Raw genomic sequence first — 20,026 nt, forward strand, 5'->3', positions numbered from 1 at the left:
CTCCTTTGAGCCCTTTTGCCCCATCTTATTTTACTTCTGACTGTTGCCTTATGCCTCTATTAGTTTCACTTTTACTCGTGGCCACACATATTTTGCATAAGGGTTCTCTTACCTGCACTTTCTTTTCCTTTTAATTGCCTTCATGCTTCAGGTCCCTGTTCGGGCACCACTTGCCATGGACCAGCCGGAGAAAGAGGATTTCACCACCCAGGGTCAGAAGGGACGGGGTAAGGAACTGAAGTAGCACCGACGAATGGGGTCAGAAGGACCAAGACAACTGATGGTTGCAAGGTAAGTTTTATTATGCTACAGGTGCAGATTATATAGACTAGAAAAGGGAAGGTTGCCAGACGGTGGTTTACATTATCTAATGACTGTCTCGGCTCAAGGTTAACTTCCCTGGGAGAAAACCCATAAGCCCAGAATCATCCAAAATAACCTGCATGTGCAGGGAGGAGACAGCTTTGCTTGTCTCATTTTACTTTCTTTCTGATTTCTGGGCCCTGGTGATTTATCTCCCATGGAATGGAACAAGGAGGGGAACAAGTAGGGACAGTCCCTTCGAGCAGCAGCGGCATGCCTGGCATGTCCGAAGGTGCTCTCAAGGCTGACTGCTTCCCACACATATGTTGGCTTGTTTAAGCCTCAAGCCCTCGATCCTTTGTTGAAATACAATAATTTCATTCCTATGGTTTTCAATACCAAAAACTCAACCTCCAGGAGGGTTAAAGTCTAATTTGTACTCCAAACCAAGTAGCAGTGCAGTTCGCTACTACTGAGGCTGAATCCATAAAGACTTCAAGACCACGACCAGAAGACAAGTTATTATATATAATACCCTAGAAGGCCTGAAACATAATTATCATATACATAGCTGGTCCTTCAGAACTTTTTACCTATAACATGTTTTTTGATGAAAGTTATTTAATGTACTGGAGATAACTGTGAATTACTGATCAAATATTTGAATACTTATACTTACCTGGAATTTCATTTCTGCTGAAAGAAAAAGGAAGAACAGGACTCACCTAAAAAAAAACAAACTTTAGAAATGAAAGTAAACATCTTATCACACACTATCACTTTTGGAAGCAGCATAGAGGGGCAGTCAACAGTAAAACACTGGTGAAATAGGACAAAACTCTAGGCCAAAAATCCATTATTATTATCATCCGTGACAGTACCACAACTGTGCCCTTCATAATTAATAAGCACTCCTAAGAGTCTTCATTTGGCACCAGATGATGTGTTTAAGAGAAACACTCTGGGAGGTTTTGAATCAGACTTGGTTTTTTGTTAGCCAAGTTACAGGAGAATTTTTAAAGTGGGGGGAAGGGAAGAAGGAAACGGACCAGAAAAAGGATTGAAGCCATCATCTACAAACCAACAAAGCACTGAGAGTTCCAAACGTTATGTCAGACACTAAAATGACTGATACAGGCTCAAATGGTTTATAAAACCTAGAAAAAGACTACACCAGCAAAGTCCCCATTTATCTGTAGAGTTCAGAAACTAAAACAAGGAATATTTCAGCTTAACACCTTATCTCAAGAGAATCATATACACTTCACATGAATAAAAATACCTGAAACCAAACATTTTTAAAAGCTCCAATACCCAAAATAGAAAGAAAAAAATTAATTCAGAAGACTCAATCCATCCATGATAATCACAAAATGGCTGGGCAATCTCTATCTCCCTTCCACACTAACCATCCATCCCCTGGAAGACCAAGGGAGATCAGACCTTCCAGACTTACCTTCCAGACCTTCCAGACACCTGGCTGCAGCAAAATTCGATGGAATCTCCTTGTGGAACAGCAGTTTCCCATCTCTTGTGTCTCTCCCTGTCATGATCATGCAGGAAGCAAGTCTGGCTGTGCTATTTCTTATCATTGTGTGTCACCCATCTGCAACATGATATTGAAAAAGTAGTTCCCCTTCCCCCAGAAGGTTGAGGCTCAGCTACAGGGGTAATTCTCCTGGGCACACAGTCATTATTTAGGCCGACTCGGTGACTTCAACAGGCTTAATCATGTCATCAGGTTTGTTGCCAGCTGCATAATGCTCCCACATCTGTAGATAGAGCCGCTCTAGTTCCATCGTGTATTGTCTGGTGTTGAACAGAGGGCTAGATGTTCTCTGCTTCCAGACTTTGCCACGAATTTTCTTCAGGTATTCTACATCAGTTCCCAGTTTCACAGCTATCTCTTCATATTCTTGTCTATTTTTAGCAATCAGCTCAAGACAGCCTAAACAAGTGAGCTGGGAAGCTGCAACTCGGGAAGCAAGAGTCTCTCCTGGCAGAGTCACCATGGGGGTCCCTGCCCAAAGGACGTCCATCCCTGTGGTGTGTCCATTACAGAGTGGAGTGTCCAAGCAGACATCAGCCAGCTGGCCTCTCCGAACATGTTCCTCTTTAGGAGCAACAGGGGAAAAAATGATACGGTTCGGGGGAAGGCCCATATTTTGTGCGTACTGTTGAATATTAGCTTCTCCTGCTGCTGGAAAACGCAACAGCCACAGTACACTATTGGGAACACGCTTCAGAATATTTGCCCACATCTGCAAAGTAGATGGGTCAAGTTTGTATAACTGATTAAAGTTACAGTACACAATGGCATCTTCTGGTAACCCGTACTGAGAACGTGTGGTTACAATAATGGTACGGGGAACCTCCTCTCCAGTGGCAGCCTTATTGTTGATCAGGGTAGTTGCCAGTCCATTGCTAATACTGAATCCATTAATTGTAATCTGAATTTGTCCTCTGTTAATCATTTCAATAACTGCTTCTGCAACAGTATTCATAGGAATGACAGGCATATTAAGAGTTGTATTACTGCTGTCTGCATTGTCTTCTCCATCAGGACATTTCATCTTGACTATTTGCACATCTGATAGACTATCAAGAAATGCTTGGAGGTCGATGCCATTCAGCACAATCCGATTGTCATAAATGTGCCCATTGGACTTAAAATCGATGACGGCTTTTTTCTTCAGGTGAGGAAACATATTAGCATGATCACCAATAAAGAAAGTATGGGGCATATAAGCCAGTTTCTCAGAATACTGCTCAGCAACTTCAGCAGGTGAAGTTTCCTGATCAGTGATGATATAATCCATGAAAAGCGTGCCACTAGTCCCAGGGTACCCCAGCCACATTGCCTGAATAGGAGCTGGCCTGAGAGCAAAGAGTTCATTTCGAGCACCCCTGGTATAACCATTCAGATTTACGAGGATGTGTATACCATCTTGATGGATGCGATCAGCTGCTTTCCCATTGCATGGAATCTGAGAAAGATCAATGAAATGATTGGCTTCTGCCATCACCTTCGCTCGGAAGTTTGTGCCATCATGTGGGCTCAGGCCATAACAGAATATCTCAAATTTATCAGGATTGTGCATGCCTGGAATAGACTGCATAAGATGAGAAGTAGGATGATTCCCAAAGTCAGAACTCACGTATCCTACACGCAGTCGACCATCACTGAGCTTCAAGTCTTTTGGATGTTCATACGGTGGTTTATGAAGGACACTTATATTAGCCAAGCAGAGGTTCCCATGCCTCTCAGCAATAGCCTTCCTGAAGCCATGAGAAAGAGGATAGAGCATACTATGATGAGGCTGCACAGAAGGCAACCTATTCCTCTCCAACTGGTCAGCCACAATGCTGACCAACTTCTTCATTCGCTCATCATAGTCTGTCCAATCACAGACAACCTGCAGGCAATGAGCCAAATTACAATAAGCGTCAGGAAAGTCAGGTTGAAGCTTCAGAACAGTGCGATAAGAAGCAATTGCTTCTGGAATATTCCCTGAATCGTGGTGAATGGAAGCCAGATTGCTGTGGGCATCCGCAAATGCAGGGCTGATCTGAACGGCACGAGTATAACACTGCAAGGCTCCCTGAACATCCTGCATCTCCCGTAGGGTGTTTCCCATATTGCAGTAGGCATCAGCAAAGGTAGGACTGATTCGAATAGCCTCCTTATAATGCATCAGAGCTTCGTGCAGTTTTCCCTGCTGCTTCAATACACTTGCTAAATTTGAATGGGCATCAGCAAAGTCTGGGCAGAGCTCTAATGCTTTACGATACAAGCGAACTGCCTCTTCACTGTTTCCCTGTTCTCCTTTGATATTGGCTAGGTTATTCAGAGAGTCTGCATGGGTGGGACACAGCCGGAGAGCTGTATGATAACAAGCTTCTGCTTCAGCAACACTGCCCTTCTCTTTGAGTGCGTTTCCTAGGTTGCAGTAAGCATCAGGGAAATGTGGTTGCAATTCAATAGCTCGCCTGTAGGTGTCTATTGCCAGATCCATCAGGCCTTGCTCATAGTATACACAAGCCAGGTTGCCATGTACCACTGCATGATTTGGACTCAAGCTTAGGGCACAAAGGTAAGCTGCCACAGCTCTGTCAAAAATCCGTGCCTCATTGAAGACATTTCCTAAATTGATATAAGCATCCAGAAAATTGGGGTCAAGGGTGACAGCCTTTTCAAAGTGATGAATTGCAAGCCAAATCTCCCCTTGTGCATTGAAAACACAGCCAAGATTACTCCAAGCTACTGCAAAGTTCGGTTGCGTCTCAATTGCTTTCAAATAACATGCCTTGGCTTCTTCTAAGCCACCCAGGGCTTTGAGCAGGTTCCCCAGGTCACTGCGAACACAGTACAAATAAGGATTGTACTGAAGAGCAGAGACGTAAGCTTGTACTGCCCCTTCCATGTCGCCTGCTGCTACCAATGCGGCTGCCAGGTTAATATAACCATCGATGAAATCTGGTTTGAGACGCAATGCATGCCGGTAATGCTCAGTTGCTTCCTGCAACTGCCCTCTTTCCTTGTACACATTCCCCAAATTCGAATAGGCTTCTGCCAGAAGAGGGTTCTGTTTAATTGCCAGAGTACTAAAGTGGGCAGATCTGTCCAGCCTTCGACACTGTAAGTGTAGAGATGAAAGTAATAAAAGTACACCAGTATTGCCTGGCTCTTGTCTCCAGAGCTGCATGCAGTGTCTCTCAGCTGTCTCAAAATCTCCTGCCTGATATTCTCGATGTGCCAACTCAGCTAACCCTTGGAAGGAAAGCATACATTTCGTTGGTTCTGTGCTGTCGGCCACGTTGCCCACGGAAGACGCCATCTGGAGCTTCTGGAGAGAGTGAAAAAAGGGGGTAATTGAGTCCCGCTGCCGCCACTACTGGCAAGAATGTTTCTAGAGGTAGCAAACACGAGCGCAGCAGCCGTACTGCTGCTTAAGCGGCGGCAACGGTTACAGGCACCGAACCTTAGGAACTCTGGTTGGCCATCTACCTCTCATGCTCTTGAAATCTTAATTCTTAACCCTGCCCTCTTCCACCATTTTTCTGCTAATCAGGGAATAAAAATTACCTATCCATTTGCCTTACAAGAAATCAAAAGTCAGTAGTCCAAACACTTTTTAAAATATTGTTTTCTGTCCAGTTGGAAATGAGATACATGATTGACTTTTCTTCATCATTCATATAGTCAACGTGGAAAACATTAGGGCCATGAATTTCAATACAGTAAGATGAGAAAATTTTAAATTGGCCTTCCCAAACCACTAATAAGTAACCGATGTTGTATATGATGCTAAAATCTTAGAGACTGAGTTTGATATTTTAAAAGTTCTGAAAACATTAGCTAATTTCTCCTCATCAAATTTCTCATGACTCAAACCTGAGTGTTACTTTTTAAAAGATAAATTTATTTATTTTTATTTATTTATTTTTATTTTGGCTGCATTGGGTCTTCAGTGCTGCGTGCAGGCTTTCTCTAGTTGAGGTGAGCGGGGGCTACTCTTTGTTGTGGTGCCGGGGCTTCTCATCACAGTAGCTTCTGTTGTTGTTCCACAACTCTATGGGTTCCTTTTTAGGTCCTACGAAGAACCCTAGAAATTAGTTCATGTAATTATAGGTTTTTGCAAAATTGTCAAAAGTGAGATATTTTAACTTCCATCAGGTAAGACCAGCGTCTATTTCTTTGCCAATTTTCCTTCTATCATAGTCCGCTATGTTGGATCATATTGGATTGGTCACAGGCTTTTTTGAAACCTGGCTAAGGAGATGTTTTAAGTGAGGCTATTATGTGATTTTCAGACACCACCATATGTAATTGACTATATAATATCCCATTACAGGAATAACTTCCAGTACTCTTACTGACTACTCTACTGACTTAACTAGCACAAGACACAGAAATGTAAGGACAAAAACCACCTTACAATATAGCCATGTCTTGCACTTCACAGCTCTCAAAGCATGTGCATTTGAAGAAGAAAAAAAGAACTGAAAAGTATAAAACCAGAAGTTATTCTGTGGAAAATTATTTCAATCATCAGGCATGTGAAAGATAAGTCAAAGATTCAGTTTTCTTCAATGCTTAGTCAAAACGGACATTTCCTTCTGTCAAGAATATACTCCAGGGCTTCCCTGGTGGTGCAGTGGTTGAGAGTCTGCCTGCCGATGCAGGGGACACGGGTTCGTGCCCCGGTCCGGGAAGATCCCAAATGCCGTGTAGCGGCTAGGCCCGTGAGCCATGGCCACTGATCCTGCATGTCCGGAGACTGTGCCCCGCAACGGGGAGAGGCCACAACAGTGAGAGGCCAGCATACCGCAAACACAAAAAAACAAAAAAACAATAAACTCCAGGGGCTTCCCTGATGGCACAGTGGTTAGGAAGCCACCTGCCAATGCAGGGGACACGGGTTCGAGCCCTGGTCCGGGAAGATCCCACATGCCGCGGAGCAACTAAGACCATGTGCCACAACTATGGAGCCTGTGCTCTAGAGCCCGTGAGCCACAACTACTGAGCCTGCGAGCCACAACTACTGAAGCTTGCGTGCCTAGAGCCCGTGCTCTGCAACAAGAGAAGCCACTGCAATAAGAAGACTGCACACCGCAACAAAGAGTATCCCCCAGTCGCTGCAACTAGAGAAAGCCTGCGCACAGCAACGAAGACACAACACAGTCAAAAATAAATAAATAAATAAATAAATAAAAGAATATAGCCCATCAATAATGTGTGTAATGGAATGGTGTGAATGAGTATTTTATCAGAATTCCTGTAATGCACAATCCTATAGCAGTAGTGAAATCAGTAATGCATTTATAATAGTAAATAGTTATGAGGAAGTAATCCATAGAGGTTTTCTCAAAGTTAACAATGAAAATTAATGTGACATTATCAATAATAAATTGTGACGCTGAAATAAACTTTTCTAAACTATTAATAACTAAAAGCAAACTCTAATCAACCATTAAAAGAAATCTATGTCTATAAACTACAAAGTTTATTTCTGAAAATTTTATTTCTAAAACACATAAACTGTCATATGAGGAGGAAGTTAAAGAATATATAGCTACAAGAGTGGGGAAAAAGTTTTATAGAGACACATCTGGCAGTAGTGAATTTTCAAATGTCATTTTTCTAGATTTTGTGACACCTATAGTATTGATATTTGAAAGCATTTAAAAAATTGTAATTTGAAGATTTGCTACTTCCAGGTAGAGTAAAGCAAAACAACATTTCCACGGAGAAAAATTTTAAAAGCCAAATAAAATAGTCAGCATTCAATCAAAAAGTTCTAGACATACCAAGAGATAGAATCATTTGACTAAAATTCTAAGAAAGGAACAGATAATACAAAAATATTTATATAAGATATTGTGTATCTTTATCAGGAAAAGTCTTTATCAAGAAAAGACTTTAAAATCATCAGAATTAATATTATATTTTATTTATTTGTATATTTTATTTATATATTTATATAAAGGACTTAAAGATAAAGCCCTAGTTAAGGCAGTGACAAAAGCAGTAGCAGTGGGAGTGAAAAGAAATGGTTATATTCAAGGATATTTTGTCAATAAAAGTCCAAGATCAAATGTCTGACTGCATACATGGGATGGATAGACGGAGTGGGAAAAATCAAAGTTAACTATAGAGGTTCTAGTGAAGATGGGGTTGCCATCACCCAACCCAAGGGGTTGCAATCATCCCCAAGGTCTAGGAGACTCAAAGGGAAGGTCATGGTCGAGGAAAAGTTAATTGCTGGGAAAATAAGACTCCCAGTCTCTCCATCTCCTTATACTAGTTTTTTTTTTTAACATCTTTATTGGAGTATAATTGCTTTACAATGGTGTGTTAGTTTCTGCTTTATAACAAAGTAAATCAGTTATACATATACATATGTCCCAATATCTCTTCCCTCTTGGATCTCCCTCCCTCCCACCCTCCCTATCTCACCCCTCTAGGTGGTCACAAAGCACAGAGCTGATCTCCCTGTGCTATGCGGCTGCTTCCCACTAGTTATCTATTCCTTACACCAGTTTTGTTTTTCCACTCATATACGTAGCAGCATTTCATTCAAGGGGAAAGCCATTGATCTGACTGGTCAAATTAAACACCATAGTTCAAGGCACATTTACAGTGGTTAGTTCCTCCACAATTTAGAAAGTAACATTCACAATTTCCCTCTTCCTACACCGTGGAACACATTGGCCATTCCTCCAAAGTTTCCACTCCATAGAGTGGACCAGAGTTGACATTAGCCCAGAACTGAGAGCTTGGCATGAGATGGTGTCAACCCCTCCTAGAGCTCTGGCATAAGTTATGACCCAACCCAGCTCCACAGAGAGCTCTGCATGGAATCTTGTCTCAGCCATAATAATGTGATTCTGCTTTTCATTTGGTTTTCTTCTTTGCTTAACTTTCTCTGGCCACTCTGACAAACAAAATTTCAGGCATTCCTGGGCCACTCACTAACTTTATTCTGTCTAATGATATCCAGATTCCCAAGAAAATTACTAACAATAAAGGGGGAAATTTGGAACATGGTGAGTTTTAGGTGCCTGAAAATACAGGTAACTGAATCCAGTTAAGTAGCAAATTATTTGGGTATCAAATATGCCAGTAGAAGAGCAGACTAAGCTCAATTTAATGTACTCTTATTGGAGACACATGTAAATTCTGGGTCAATTTTGAAAAAGTTAAAAGCACATAGCTGAGATTAAAAGAAAGAAAGGAATACCTGCATGTTTCAGAAAGTAACAGAGAAATTAAATCCAGAGAAATAAGAGCAGACTGATGTGTATGGGTTCCGTTCCTTAGTATAGGCCTTATGTAAATAGGGGCTGGAGCTAGAAATCTAACATTACCTTGAGGCCAGGAATTTAGACTCAGGATGGAACAATATTGAGAAGTTAGTACAGATATCCTACAGAAATTTCATGAGGAACTGCTTAGTCCATTAAGAGGGCCAAGGGAGATGGTGAGGAAGACTGATATCTCTTGAAAACCTTCAGGTACAGAAAACATCAACACCTCTGAAAAGTAGGCCTGTCCTTCCCAGAGTTGTGATGGCCAGGTTGTCACTAACCTGTAAGGCCCTGTAGGAATCAGAAACTGCAAGGAGAGTAATTCAAAGAAAAACAGATGCAGGATGGGTGTGGCAATAAATCCTAGGACCCTATCAGAAACAAAATTAAAACCACTCTAGAGGGAAATTTTAACAAACCAGAGCAGAGAGTATCCTAACCAGAATAGAATAATAATTCTGAAGAAGTTACTCTAGTTATTTACGTAATATTCAATGCATTTCCATGGCCAGGCCCTTTTGAAGAATTCGAAAACATATACAAACAATTCATTTACATCTTATATATCCCACCACCCAGAGCAAAATTCACTTAAGAACTGTACTGGTGGAAATTGGGCGGCACTATGGAGAAAATAAAACGGTGTTTGCCATCAAAAAACATGAAGGTAAGAAAGATAATGTCTAATTTTTTAATTATCCTGTGGTTTCTTGAAATCTTTTGGAAACCCAAAATAGAGAAACCTAGGAGGAAATGAAGATTTAAATATTTAGAGATTTATCAACTCATCTCTAAAAGCTTTATTAATCTCTTATTTTAATAACATTCCTGAGAGGTATAAATGTGTCCAGTGATAGGGTTGAATAAGCCTGAGAGAATTTCATTTGTTTACTATTCTTGGTCAGCTCTTAAGACCTTTCAGGAGCATCTTGATTTTCATGGCCTCATCCAACAAAAAGCAGGATATTTTACAGAAAGTCCTGGTCCACTTTTTGGCTTGCTTTTGTGTTTATGTTTTTGGTTTTTTCACATTGGGCGGTACATTAGGCTACTTATTGCATACTCCCTCATTCATGCATGCATTTATTCAAACAATATTTACTGAGTTGAGACATTTAATTAACACTCAATAAATGATGTTTACATGAATGAATGCGCTTTTTATCAAAGTAAGTGTAAGTACTGAGAAAAATTACAGAATGTATGATCCCAGCCCCACAAAAGCTTATAACTGTGTTGAGGATGCTGATGAAATAACTAATATATCATATTATCATAATATATCATATTGGACAGTTTCTAAGTTCAAAAATTAGTTTTTATAGATAATCAGAGCATAAGGAGGACAAAGAAGGGACAGTTCATTATGGGTTGAATCTATCAATAAATGTATATTTCAGATGAGATTTGAGATTGACCTTAAAGAAGAGGACTTAGATATATGAACAGAGAACAAAAAAGGCATGGTGATAGCATGTGCATAGATAGTGTGGCCGATATTTATGTTCTTCATTAAAGATAGTCAGAGATAACCCAAATGTAACTGTTTCCATGGGTCCATTCTCAGTATCCAAACAAAACGGCAAATCCTATCTTAGTAAAACTAATGAAAAACACAGTCTTTAACAAAGAGATTGTGAAGGAAAGGGAGAGAGAAAGGCTTGCATCCCACACCACACAACAAAACTTATTGAATTCTTTGTTTAATTTTCTCCCTCTGAAAATTTCCTCTCCCTCTCTCTGTACGTCTCTCTTCTCCCACATCTGGCCACACTCTACCAGCCATCTTTCCAGATCTTTCCAGAACTCTCCATCCTAGTTTCATTAGGCCACAATTTAAACATCTCACAGGTCTCCAGGATACCTCCCCATCACTTATTCCACAAAGACAAACAAAGGACACTTCTCAGGATCACATTTCTTTGAAGGAAGAGGTCATGAGGAGTGATTATAAATAATATAAGGTGGAGAACAGTGACTTAAAATACCATTTTTCAGCTTAGAATGTGAATACAGGGAACTTTGGGAAACTAGAAAATCTAGAAAGGATTCATTGATAATTATTTATGTTCAATGAATAAAATAAAATGTAATAATACAGCTAAACTCTGACAGATTAACTTTTTCAAAAGTTGCTTTCACACACCTTCACTATTGGGATGATTGATAAACACACCTTTCCTTCTTTACTTTCTTCTTTCTTTGCAGATACTGGCACCAAACTTTCAAACAATAAGAACCTTCCCATAAGTCCCTTGCCGGGAAGATTAAGGTATAACAATCCAAACAAATTTTTGAAGAAGATAACTGGTTGAAAGCATAAGAAAAGAGCTGGGGGGCTTCCCTGGTGGCGCAGTGTTTGAGAGTCCGCCTGCCGATGCAGGGGACGCGGGTTCGGGCCCCGGTCCGGGAAGATCCCACATGCCGCGGAGCGGCTGTGCCCGTGAGCCATGGCCGCTCAGCCTGCGCGTCCGGAGCCTGTGCTCCACAATGGGAGAGGCCACAACAGTGAGAGGCCCGCAGACCGCAAAAAAAAAAAAGAAAAGAGCTGGGTTTCTCTTATTCAACAGTCACATAATGAGTAATGTGGGAATTGGTTTAAAAAGTCTCTCTGCATGAAGGGCTAAGGTTAAGATTAGAACTTCTGAGGCCAGAAGAGCAAAATGACTACAACAATCCACATATTTTCAAGAGCCGCCCTTTGGATGTGAGGGATTCATTTTTCCCACTACTTTTTCAGCAACCCAACTGGTGTCTTTATTAAACGACCTAAGAGAATACAATGTGGCCAAGAAGGCTTAGATTTCCTTAGCCCCAAGTCAGATATTCTCCAGTGATTGTCCACTCTAATTAAAAAGAGAGATTTACAAAAGGAAACTGGATACAACTGAGTGTACCTTAATTTCAACCCTTTACCTGAGTTATTTGTTTTGCTTTCAATTCTCCGCTGAACTGCCTACATTAATATATTTTTAAGAACATTTCCTTAAGTTGAAGTATTCATTCAGTATATTCATTTACTATAATTTAGAAAAGTCAAATGATCTAGGCAAATTCATTTCTATATTGCCACAGCAGTGTATTGTGAACTAAATGACACCTGGCAGTTCTTTACTCAGATACTAACTCAATTAGAAGGCAGAACAAGGATACCTACCCATTCAGGGAAGGAAAGGTCACTTAGCCTCTGTAGCTGTCTTAGGTCTCTCATCATCACAGTAACAAATTGAACACTAAAAACCATATGATCATCTCAAGAGATGCAGAAAAAGCTTTTGAAAAAAATTCAATATCCATTCATGGTAAAAACTCTCCAGAAAGTGGGCATAGAGGGAACATACCTCAACATAATAAAGGCCATATATGACAAGCCCATAGCTAACATACTCAATGGTGAAAAGCTGAAAGCATTTCCCCTAAGATCCAGAACAAGACAAGGATGCCCACTCTCACCACTTTTATTGAAGGTAGTTTTGGAAGTCCTAGCCACAGCAATCAGGCAAGAAAGTAAATAAATAAAAGGACTCCAAAATGGAAAGGAAAAAGTAAAACTGTCACTGTTTGCAGATGGCATGATACATAGAATATCTGAAAGACACCATCAAAAAATTATTAGAGCTCAAAAATGAACTTGGTAAATTTGCAGGATACAAAATTTATATATAGAAATCTATTGTATTTCTATACACTAACAGTGAACTATCAGAAAGAGAAATTAAGGAAACAATCCCATTTACAATCGCGTAAAAAAGAATAAAATACATAAGAATAAATCTGCCTAAGGAGGTAAAAGACCTGTACCCAGGGAACTATACGACACTGATACAAGAAATTAAAGATGACACAAACAGCTGGAAAGATATACCATGGTCACGGATTGGAAGAATTAATATTGTTAAAATGACCATCATACCCAAGGAAATCTACGGATTCAATGCAGTCTGTATCAACATATCAAGGGCATTTTCCACAGACCTAGAACAAATAATTTTAAACTTTGTATGGAAACACAAAAGATCCTGAATAGTTAAAACAGTCTTGAGAAAGAAGAACGCAACTGGAGGAATCATGCTCCCTGGCTTCAGACTGTGCTACAAACCTACAGTAATCAAAACAGTGTGGTACTGGCACAAAACATCGATTACTGGAACAGAATACAGAGCCCAGAAAGAAACCCATGCACTTATGGTCAATGAGTCTATGAAAAAGGAGGCAAGAATATGCAATGGAGAAATGTCTGGGCTTCCTTAGGGATGGTTTCATCAATTAATTTGTTTTCTTAAATGGACCATACTTTTCCATGTCTTTGTATACCTTGTGATTTTTTTGGTTGAAAATTTGTCTTTCAAATATTATAATGTAGTATCTATGGAAATCAGATTCTCCCACTTTCCCAGGGTTTTCTGGGCTTTTGATTGTTGAAGGCTGTAGTAGTCTGTTTGTTTAGGGACCTTTCCAAACTATTTTTGCAATGACTGTTTTCCTTATTGTATGTACGCACTGAAGTCTCTGTTCCTTTAGTTCATGTTTAGCTAATGTTTTGACAGAGATTTCCTTGAATTCCTGCAACTAAAACAAACAAAAACAAATATACACAAGCACATCCACATGCACACTCAAAACCACACACCTCTGCCCATTGTGCAGATTGATGGATCACTCCTTCAACATTTAGCTGACCTGCATTGAGTTCAGGGCTCAACCCATGGTCAAAGCTTAGAGACTCCTCTGGTGTTTTCAGAACATGCATCTTATCTTGAGTATGCATGTGGCTTTCTGAATTTCTCTGGGCACATGTGTACTTTTTGTAGGTTCTAATTTCCCAAAGAATCTCCCCCAACTTTGGCTCCTGCATCTTCTGTGGTCTAGTGTATTTCAATGCACAGTCTTCTGCCCCAGCCATCTGTGCTTTGTTAGTTCACCTTGCACTTTTTTTGAGCAATGACCGCTGCTTTTCCAGACTGTGTTCCAAGTTAGCTAAGACAGAGATAAGCATCTTGTGTCAGTCCTTCAGGTAGCTCCCAGACAGGTTAGAACAGATACACATGATAATCTGACAGTACGGTCTCTTCTGCTCCCTCCTGAAGCAGGATTGAGGGTCCCATACTAGGAATGGTCTGCTGCTACTTTCAGACTATCACTGCATTAAGACTCCACCACTTTAAGACCATCACTACACTAACAGTGGATGGGGCAAGGGCAAGTAAAAATGCCACAAAGCTTTCCTGCCATTTTCAAATTGCCTCTTCCCTGGTTCAGTATGTGTTTGGTTGCTATAAATCTTTGGCTGATTTCAGGACTAAGAGAAACTCAAAGAACCCCACAGCAAGAAACAGTACGATCAAACTCTCAGAAGCCAAAAGACACAGAAAGAATCTTTTCTCCCAAAGGAGAAAGAAAAAAGAAATTTGTTACAAAGCAGGGATCCTCAGAAAGATTAGAGCTAATTTCCTATATGAAACCACGGAAGCAAGAGGCCAGACATATTTAAAGTGCTGAAAGAAAAAAAATTGTCCACCAAGAATTCTATATTTGGCCAAACTGGTTTCAAAACTTAGGGAGAAATTAACGCATTCCCAGATGAACAAAGGCTGAGGGCATTTATTTTACAGCTTCCTACCACTGCCCTAGGAGAAATGCTAAATTGAACCTTCAGGTTGAAATGAAAGGACACTAGACAGCCACTCGAAGCTGTAGAAAGAAATAGAAATCTCCAGTAAAGATAAATACATGGGCAAATACTAAAGCCAGTATTGTGTTATTGGCTTGTAACTCTACTTTTTATTTCTTACATGATTGAAAAAACAAATGCATAAAATAATCATAAATCCATGTTTTTGGGCTCACAAAGTATGAAGGTGTAATTTGTGACAACAATAATGTAAAGAGGAGGAATGAAACTGTAGAGGAACAGAGTTTCTGTGTGCTACTGAAGTTGGTTTCAATTGAAATTATATTGTTTTAACTTTAGAATGGTAAATGGAATCTTCTTGAGAACCACAAAGAAAATATCAATAGACTATATGCAAAAAGAAATGAAAAGGGAATCAAGAGTTCACCACAAGAAAATCGGGTAAGCACAGAAGTCAGTAATGGAGTAAATCAGGGGCAAAAAATGCATAAGACATACAGAAAACAAGCAGGAAACAGACAGAATTAAGTTCTTCCTCATCAGTAAGTTTTGAAAAAGTAAGTGGATTAAGCTCTCCAATAAAAAGATAAACATTGGCAGAATGGACTTTAAAAACAACCATAATCCAAGTATATGCTGTCCACAAAAAACTCACTTGATTTCAAAAGACACAAGTTACTTGAAAGTTAAAGCATAGAATAAAATATCCCATGCAAATAGTAACAAAAAAGAAGGAAAGAGAGACAGAAAAAGAAAGGAAGGAAGGAAGGAAGGAAGGAAGGAAGATAGATCTGGGATGGCTATGTTACTATCACACAAAATAAACTTTAAATCAAAAACTATCACAAGAGGAAAAGGAGGCCACTATATGTTGATAACAAGTTCAATCTATCAAGAAGATATAACAACTATAAACATATATGTACCAAACAACCCCCAAATATGTGAAGCAAACATTGACAGAATTGAAGGAAGAAATAGATAGTTCTAAAATAATAGGTGGAGATCAATACCTTGCTTTCAATAATGGAAAACACATCTAGACAGAAGATCAGTAGAGAGGTAGGGGGACTGAATAACACATTTAATCAACTAAACCTAACAGCCATATATAGATCACTCCACTCAACAACAGCAGAATACACATTTTTCTCAAGTACACATGGAACATTCTCCGGGAAAGACCATATGTTAGGCCACAATACAAGTACCAATACATTTTTAAGAAATTGAAATCATACAAAGTATCTTCTTTAGCCACAGTGAAATGAAGGTAGAAATCAATAACAGAACCATTGATAGCCATTTCCCATCATGCCTGCCACACATGATATAAAGCAATGAAGGGAAAAACATAATTTACCATTTAGAAAAGTGGGAAAGAGGACATACCATTGACACAGAGTGTGTGCTGTTTTCCGTTGTCAGGGATAGAAATAAATTAGCATCATTTATTCATTAGTGTGTTAATTTCTTGGTCAATCATTGGGCAGCCAGTGTTTCTGCCTGATGGGAAGATTTCCTATACTCAGTGTTGAGTGGAGCCAACCTTGAAAGGGACATTTTAAAGGATTATACTGTGATGGGCTTCGCAGTACCCTTCCTCCTATGCCAGTATTTAGGTTGGGGTATTTCCATGGAGTGTGTAAAATCGTAGGCCCCAGTTCACCAGAATTTAGTTTGACTCGTTTTGTTAATACATTCCCTCAGTACTTTGTCTTTTGTAACCTTTTGCATTTACTTCATTCTTTATTATCACTGCAAAACAACTTTGTTTCCTGTTCAGATGCCAAAAAGTGGATATCAATACTTCCTGAGTTTTACACATCACAGATCAGTTTTGGATATCAGGGACAGAGACAACAGCTATTTCCAATGACTCTGAGACATACTTTGAACATGTGATTAAAATGTTGAGTGTTGAAATGTGTGTCGAGCTCATTATAGTTGCTCTAAAAGGATCAAACTGCAAAGATTTAAAAATCTTTACCTTTGAATAGTTTTCCTGTGCTGTCCTTTTGTGTCAGACTGTTAATGTGCAGTCTGGCACCTTCAAATAATGTGGCTTTGTAACCAATTATTTACATGTTGTTTTATCCACAGAGAATCTTTTTTTAAAAATAAATTTATTATTTATTTTTGGCTGTGTTGGGTCTTTGTTGCTGCACACAGGCTGTCTCTAGTTGGGGTGAGCGGGGGCTACTCTTCGTTGTGGTGTGCGGGCTCCTCATTGCTGTGGTATCTCTTGTTGTGGAGCATGGGCTCTAGGCGCTGGGGCTTCCGTAGTTTTGGCACATGGGCTTCAGTAGTTGTGGCTCATGGGCCCTAGAGCACAGGCTCAGTAGTTGTGGCACACGGGCTTAGTTGCTCCGTGGCATGTGGGATCTTCCCGGACTAGGGCTCGAACCCATGTCCCCTGCACTGGCAGGCGGATTCCCAACCACTGTGCCACCAGGGAAGTCCCCACACAGAGAATCTTAAGGTCAAAACATACAACTCGATTAACTACACTTCCTCCTGTTCACATTTCCCTCATCTTTTCTTCATCTTCTGTCTATGTATCCTTGGCCCTGTTTATATTAAGTGCTTTTGCAGTTATATTTGATTGTCTGTATTCCGGTGAGTTACCACAATGCTTTATGAGACACGCTAGGATATAAATGCATTTAAGTAATATATATATATGTGTAGTTTGCTTGAGTGCAGTGTTTTTTGTTTTCTGTACTGAATTCATTAGCATGGGTCGGTATAAACTTTAGCATAGGTCGATATGTAATTTGTAAACTCATAAAGTCTTAAAGGTGAGGAAATAAGTCTTTTAAATTTAATTATTTATTGTAAAGAGCAGAATAGCATACATAAACAGGTGCCTAATGAAAACTTGTATTCTAATTTGGAACTCTCATGAACACCTATTTTTTTGTTCTTCTAATGGTATGATAGTAGGCCATTTGATTATTTTTATTTTTATGGCTTTAACTTTAGAACAATGAAATATTCATACATTTTAAACAGTATTTTTCTTTATTTCATGGGGGTGGGATACTGGAGAAGTGAAAGGTCAAACACCTATTGAGGAATCCATACTTGTCTATATAGTGTGTACTTTTATTTCAATAACTGATTTAAAATTCCTAAAAGGATGCTATAATAAGTTATTATGCCATTTTACAGACTGAATCAAGTGAATTTCAGGGAGGTATGAAACTTGCCTAAGGCCATCCAGCTGCCAAGTGGTAGAAGTGAGAATTAAATCCAGGTATACCTATCGCCAAAGTTTCTGCTCATCTCTTTACATCATCCACTTTTAATAGCCAATGCTTTTCTGCTTACAAATATGACTGAGGTTTCCAGACAGTCAACATTGCTTTTTAATAAGATAGAAAAGTTATTGTTGCTTCTCTAAAGACATATTCCTTTTCCATTAAGTGACTTTAGTTGTTCAGATAATACTTCCAGACAGTAGTCATCATACAGTTGGAGACTAAGAACAGAACTCAGGGATGTGTCTAGCAGTCAGTAAAGACCAACTGGGCTCACTGATGATACTTACGGTCATTTCCTCTAGACTAACATAATGTTATTAATAAGACCCTAATAATTCACAGTACTGCCCTTGCCTGATTGTTTGTTCTTCTCCCTCTATCACTCTCTCTTTCCCCATATTATTATTATTTTTGACAATTTTTGGTGAATTAAATTCAGGGATTAGTATTCAGGAGCGCTAGTCACAAAAGCAGAGAATCTTAGCTCACACCAAAGGAAGAAAATAGAGAAACAGTATAAATTATATGAATACACACATTTCACACATGTACCAACTATATGTTGCACTTCTCCAAAATCTATTCGGTATCTGCACATTTATTGTATGTTAGCAGTAAGACTAGAAATGAGCGTAATGCTCTGTTTACAAGATACAGAAAACAGACCCAAATATGAAAATTACTAGCAATGAGAATGGGGAAGAAAGACTACAACAAGGAATGTAGATGATATTTTTGTTTCTTAGCTGTGATGCCAAATATTGAACTTTCAACTTGAGACAAGGAGGCCATAAAAAGTTGTATTAGTTTCCTAGAGCTGCCATGACAAAGTACCAGAGACTGAGGAGGTTAAACAACAGAAATTTACTCACTCACGGGTGTAGAGGCTAGAAATCTGAGATAAGGCGTCAACAGGATTGATTTCTTCTGAGGTACCTCTTCTTGGTTTGTAGGGGCCATGTTTTCCTTTTGTCTTCACATGGTCTTCTCTCTGTGCATGTCTGTGTCCTAATATTTTCTTTTTATAAGGACACCAGTCATATTGAATTAGAGCCCACCCATTTGACCTCATTTGACCTCAGTTACCTATTTAAGGGCCTTATCTCCAAATACAGTCAGATTACGAGGTATTGGGGGTTAAGACTTCCACATATTAACTTGAGCAGGACACAGTTCAGGTGATAATAGAAGATAAGAGTAATTTAAGCAAGTAAGTAACTATTGTTTACAGTGAGTTGCTTAAGGATATGAATTTACACAAGACAAACAAGAAGAAATTACATAACACTGTGTGTTATACAAAGATATTAAATTAATCATCATAACATCCTGTGAGATGGGCATTAAATTAGACTAAGCAAGAGTAAGCAACTTATCCAGAATTGTATAGTTGGTACTTTCCAGAATTTAAACCAGGTATTTTTCCAGTTCCATTCTACGTTATATATTCATTTCATTATTTGAAATGAATTTTGAGTCCTCATTTTGCTTAGTTTCTGAAGTTATATGGGGATAGAATGGAGTTGGATATTTTCAGTGACATTCACACATGGGGAAGGAAATTGAGTCCAGAAGCTTCAGCAATGTTTCTATGGAGAATGCTAACAACAGAACCAGAAACACCGTTATCCTTTTGGTTCAGTGATCTTTCCTAAAGCACTACAAGAATCAATTTTAAGAAGCCCAGTGTTTTCCAAACTTTCACCAATGGGCTCTGTAGGGTCCTCTAACAATATCTAAGAGACTAACTAGTTTCACATTCCAAGCCACTTAAGACAAGGAGTTCTGATTGTTCTCTGTGAGGAAATCAAGTGACAATCATAGCTGGTAATTTAGGGTAGTTTCTTCAGGGCCCAGGCAAAACCTAATACACAAGTAATAATCATTGTTAAGTGCATCTCTGACAAGGATTCATCAAGTAGCAAAGAGGTCTATAAATTGGGAGAAATTATGATCAAAGACAAACATAGACCACAGTTATTTAATTAATGCTCAATTATTTATGAGTTTAACT

At 39.3% G+C, this 20,026-nt stretch overlaps 1 protein-coding gene across 1 annotated transcript; it reads right to left on the reverse strand.

The window, feature by feature from the left end:
- Positions 1 to 2,000: 2,000 nt before the first annotated feature.
- LOC308611687 (UDP-N-acetylglucosamine--peptide N-acetylglucosaminyltransferase 110 kDa subunit-like) lies at positions 2,001 to 5,186 on the reverse strand (the record flags this gene model as incomplete). The annotated part of the gene is made up of 1 exon (XM_081260382.1): positions 2,001 to 5,186. Exon 1 carries the CDS (start codon positions 5,139 to 5,141, stop codon positions 2,001 to 2,003), a length of 3,141 nt encoding a protein of 1,046 aa, XP_081116508.1. The 5' UTR covers positions 5,142 to 5,186.
- Positions 5,187 to 20,026: the final 14,840 nt, after the last annotated feature.

Source organism: Mesoplodon bidens (assembly GCF_964165515.1).
Source record: "Mesoplodon bidens genome assembly, contig: HAP1_SCAFFOLD_806, whole genome shotgun sequence".
Taxonomy (NCBI): Eukaryota; Metazoa; Chordata; class Mammalia; order Artiodactyla; family Ziphiidae; genus Mesoplodon; species Mesoplodon bidens.